This window comes from Aplysia californica, unplaced genomic scaffold (genome assembly GCF_000002075.1).
Source record: "Aplysia californica isolate F4 #8 unplaced genomic scaffold, AplCal3.0 scaffold00079, whole genome shotgun sequence".
NCBI classification, from domain to species: Eukaryota; Metazoa; Mollusca; class Gastropoda; order Aplysiida; family Aplysiidae; genus Aplysia; species Aplysia californica.
This window is the reverse complement of record NW_004797349.1, coordinates 1527474-1532413: the sequence shown is the minus strand read 5'-3', so window position 1 is coordinate 1532413 and position 4940 is coordinate 1527474. Positions and strand designations below refer to the sequence as shown.

Sequence of the window (4940 nt, the reverse complement as noted above, 5' to 3'; positions counted from 1 at the left end):
TGTGTCCCTTGCTCTGTTGTTCAATGACCACATTGTAACCGAAAAGTGACTACTAAGTAGAAGAAAGGTACTGTCTAAATCCCGATACGTACCTAACAGTTATAACAGAAGAGTTGTGTGATGTACATTATTCCACATGCTGCAGTCATCCATGCACTGGATCCGTACTCGAGATGGGGCCTGATTGCGCCCAGATAGACGTTTTTATTGTGTTTTAGTGCATTTAAAAGATTAATTAACCTTCCTCTAGATCTCTCAGAGCGGACTCCTTATCAAAAGGCCACCGAGGCGGTCTATGTGTATGTGTGTGTATGTGTGTGTATGTGTGTTTGTGTGTGTGTGTGTGTTGTGTGTGTGCTCTCGTGTGTTTTTGGTGCTATTGCAAACGTAAAATTAGGTAGCGTAAACACGGCACATAAGCCGACCCGTGGCCTTCTGAGCGCGTGGTTTCGATGAAATGGGGGTAATTCAGATCTCTGTTTCTTTGTTCTTTTGCTATAAAACACCAAATGCTGAACACTTTGAAAAAGTTCAGATTTTCTTCATTAGTGTAAGTTGTTTGTATATCCGGGTATTTGGAGCTGGAGAATCGCCATGGAAAGGGAAGCCCCTAGCGGTCGGAATGTGAGGTCCCCCGCTTCAAAATTGACCCATGGATTCGAATGCTTTGCGAAAAGATTGATGATTAAATACTGTCTTTTGAGAGTGGTTTCCCCGTGGTGATTATTTTTGGCCTTTGGCGTTTCGATAGAAAACCTCTAAAAAAAGCGTCTTGAGTTTTCAAAGATCATTTTTAACATGAAATGTGCAAAATACCTGCTAAAAAAGGTACCAAGAGAAAGAACATTCTTTTTCTATTTTTCTATTAGAATAAAGTCATCGGCTTGGAATTATTTAGTGTGAATTAATCCGCGAAACTACCAGGAGCACCCAGTATACTACAGTATTGAGCCGACATACTACAGTATTGAGCCGACTCGCTCGCCGCGAGGGCTAGTGCGACACCGCAGAGACAACGCTCAATGTTTTTATTGAAATAACGACAGATCATGGTGTTTGAGGCAATAAAATATATATATGGATTTGTAATGATCCCAGTCTTGAAAAAAAACCCCAAATAGAGGCTTAATTTCTTTGTTATATGATTGTACTCTGTTAATATAATGTTTGGTGCACTGGGTACTCTTTTATTATCTGTCAAACATGGGGTTGCAGCCAGTTAGCGACTTCAGCAGTATTTGATTATCATGTTAAATTGAAACAGCTGCCATTTTCTTAAACATTGACTGAGAGGTAAAAGTATGGTACCAAAATTCTCAGGAGACATATATATATTGGCTTTTCACATGAAACAGATGAATTTGACATACAGCTACTTTGAAAATTTAGTATCTGGTGCCAGTCTAGAATACAATGTTAATATTTTGTTGCATTTGACGTGAAAGTCCATTCTCGTTAAAATTTTGTTTGGTACATAAATTGTTTTCTCTGTTAATGAATAGTTTTCTACTTTTGTATGTTACCTTGCCTTGTAGTGGCATGGCCAAGATAACCGCAAAATTTCAAGTCTCTATCTCAATTTTACCCCTATTGCTATGGAAACATGTTGCTCAACTTCGGAGGCCATTTTCTCCTTTTCGTGTTTCCTCACCTCGCACAATTACCAATAACAATTTCTGCACTTTCGTCAAATATGGTCATATTTACTTCATTCTTGTTTTAAATTGTAGGGAAAAGGTGATAGTTTAAAAAAATAAAGTTCTCAGTTTTGAAATGTCCTTCATATGACTGATATTGAGCGGCAGGGATATATCATGTTGTCATTAAATAATCTTGAACTTGCTGAAAAAAAAAGAGTTCTTTAAAAATTTTATTCACACCATATTCACACCAGGGCAGCATTCATCCCCCCTCCAATTAATTAGTTCAATCTATCATTTTGCGAAGCAAAAACCCTGTTCGTGCATCTCAGTTGTTAGTGACCTATACAACAATGGATTTGATGAAAACAAAAGACCCCTTCATCAACAACGCAGTAAGTGCATGCCAACAAAAATTCGTAGAATAATGATTCATGGATCGGGAACGGGAAAGGGCTCTGAAGAAGCAAAAGTAGGTCACTGGTTTCCACAGACGTATTGTGGACGTTCGGAAGCAAAAACGTTTACAGATCTAGATCTTAATCTATCATTGAATAAGTATTGCAAGTACAGTAAACAGAAAGTGTATATCAGAATAGCTAAAATGAAGGCTAAAGAGTGCAATAACTTGCTACTCTTGGCTCTGCAAGACTAAGTGGGAAGAGGTTTTGTTGACAGGAACAGCTGATTCAGAACGAGGCGATGTAAACATTGACATAAGATCTACACATATAGCAGCAAGTGGTCGTTGGAATTTTACCTCTGTAGGCTCTCGCTCCCACCATCAAAGTAACAATTTGACGGCCGCAATGAAATACACTCTAAATGTCGATTTCTCGAAAGGAGCTCCAAAAGCCTGGAACAATCCCATACTTGTGAACCTCGAGTGGAATTAAATTCGACCGTTGCCTCCTTTGCGAATTTCGCGCATTTGGATGACAAGAACTTGGTCCTCAGGCGACCCCTGTAATTCAGGTTGAATGATATAACCGTCCAAAACTGGGGAAGGAACAAGTATTCTCTCCATCTGCGACAACTTGAGGATGCATTTATTCTGTCTTTGGGCAAGAGCATCGAAAATATCTCCTCAAGGACAACACTGGGCAAAGATGCCCAGTCGCCCCCAGCTGCCATTTCTACATTTCTGACGTAAACATCACGTGACTATTGTTGTTCTATTTTGTTCTTAATTTAGCTCAAGGTTATCACGTGATACACCTCAACACAACGAGAGAGAGAGAGAGAGAGAGAGAGAGAGAGAGAGATCAAATAATTTTTTTATGTCTTTGCCATTAAAGTAGTTATTTTACAAGTAAAGAACCTTTGATGACACTGCATCTGAACAAAGAGATGACATTGTCTAAATAGCGAACCATGATTGCCCATGTATTTTTCAGATAATGTGGCAACAGCTAGAGGATTCAGACGGGTGGGCTACATAGATTAAAGACCTAGATCTACGTCTCTATTATAATGGTTTAAAAAAAATTATGTTGTGAAACTAGGCTAACTGCTTGGAAAGCTCTGGTACTGAAGCCGAAGCGAATCAAATGTATATGACATGACGAGGAGAGAACCGCCCATGATTTTTTAGACCCCCCCCCCCTTCCAAAAAAAAAAAGAATAAATTAAATAAATAAATAAATAAATAAATAAATCCCAACATAAACAAAAAATCGCCCATTTCTTAATCCGTTGGCAATTCATTTTTGATTAGGCCTGCCTTACTCAGTTTTCTCGATAGCTTGCTTAACGACCCCGCAATTCCCCCCCACTCAAAACCCATAATTTTCCTACAACAAAAAGGAAATACATGTAGTATAAGTATAAGAATTATTATAACGTCTTTAGATCTATTTGTCTCAGACAAAAAGGATCATACAATACTTTACAAGTTAGTATCCAATCTATCACAAACTTTTATTTTGGAGTATTAGGAGGGGAAAAAATGGGAACCAGTCTGTTCGACACCGCGAAACAAGAAAAGTTACCCAACAATTTTCAAGACCATTTAATAGTTACACCAGTTTAAACAGAATTGTGTCCCTTGCTCTGTTGTTCAATGACCGAGTAAAGTGCGCGCGCTTGTGTGTGTGAGTGTGTGTGTGTGTGTGTGTGTGTGTGTGTGTGTGTGTGTGTGTGTGTGTGTGTGTGTGTGTGTGTGTGTGTGCGTGCGCGCGTGTGTGTGTATGAGCACGTGCGCATTTGATTATGGTATTGATAATAAATTTATGTGATTAGCTTAATGTTAATGTGTTTGCATGTGAGTGCGAATATGAATGTTTGAGTATGTGTATGTATGTTTTTATGTTTGTGTGCGCGCATGTTTGTAGTATGTATTATACTATCTATCTATCTATCTATCTATCTATCTATCTATCTATCTATCTATCTATCTATCTATCTATCTATCTATCAGAGGCGCCTCGTGGGGCTAAAAAGTGGACCAGCACAATTAAGCTATCGCATGCTGAATATAGTCAAGGGCATAGTAAATGAGACGGTGAATAATTTTAGGGTCTTTGGGTTGGTGAGGGAGGTCATCGTGCTTTCATTTTCATTCTTTTTACTTGTCGCTTTGATTTCCAGTACTAAATTTGTTTGTTAGCTAAACCTCATTTTCGTTCATCCTGTATTGGAACTGAACATTCAAGTAATAACTTTCACTACTCCACTACACAACCATTCAACGGCACAACTCATAGAACGGTCACGTTAACCTCCCTCAGGTTAACGGTCACAGAGTCACTTAAAATAGTGGCAAGAAAATGAACCAATCACAATTCACTTGAGCATTCCGTTGGATTGCTCTGCGCATCACATAATATTGGCAAAGAATAGCGTACGGTCTATCGCGTTTTTTTGAAGACTGCCTACTGTGGGCTATGTTTCGGCACTAGATCTATTCGGCAGGTGCACATTTGAGATGTGCCGTCTTATTAATATTAATGTACCACCAAACTCGCTACGAGTGTCGTCATCGTTTGGGTTATCCCCAAGAGCGATTTATAGGTCAGGTTGCACTGTTGAATATCTTATTATGTTTACCTAAAGCGCGTGGACTTTGGCATGGCATAGTAGATGTTTTACGGCGCTATAGACACAGAAATGACTGTCATGGTGCCTGTGAGTGTGAGGACCTTGTATTGATATAATATTTGGCTAGTGTTTGTTTCTGGCTTCATTTATTTTATTATTGTGGGTGTTTTACGTAATAAAACATAAAAAAAATTAGGCGGCACTGCAGGACCGTGCTCTATGGACGAACCGCGCCTGCTATCTCTCTCTCTCTCTCTCTCT

At 39.0% G+C, this 4940-nt stretch overlaps 1 protein-coding gene across 1 annotated transcript in view; it reads right to left on the bottom strand.

Moving 5' to 3' along the window:
- The window catches only part of LOC101860008 (F-box only protein 33), a 15662-nt gene extending 12858 nt beyond the window's left edge, over positions 1 to 2804 (bottom strand). Inside the window, exon 1 of the mRNA XM_013080249.2 lies at positions 2401 to 2804. Coding sequence (XP_012935703.1) covers positions 2401 to 2774 — 374 coding nt within the window. The 5' untranslated portion in view covers positions 2775 to 2804. The remainder of the gene's footprint in view (positions 1 to 2400) is intronic.
- Between the last annotated feature and the right edge of the window lie 2136 nt (positions 2805 to 4940).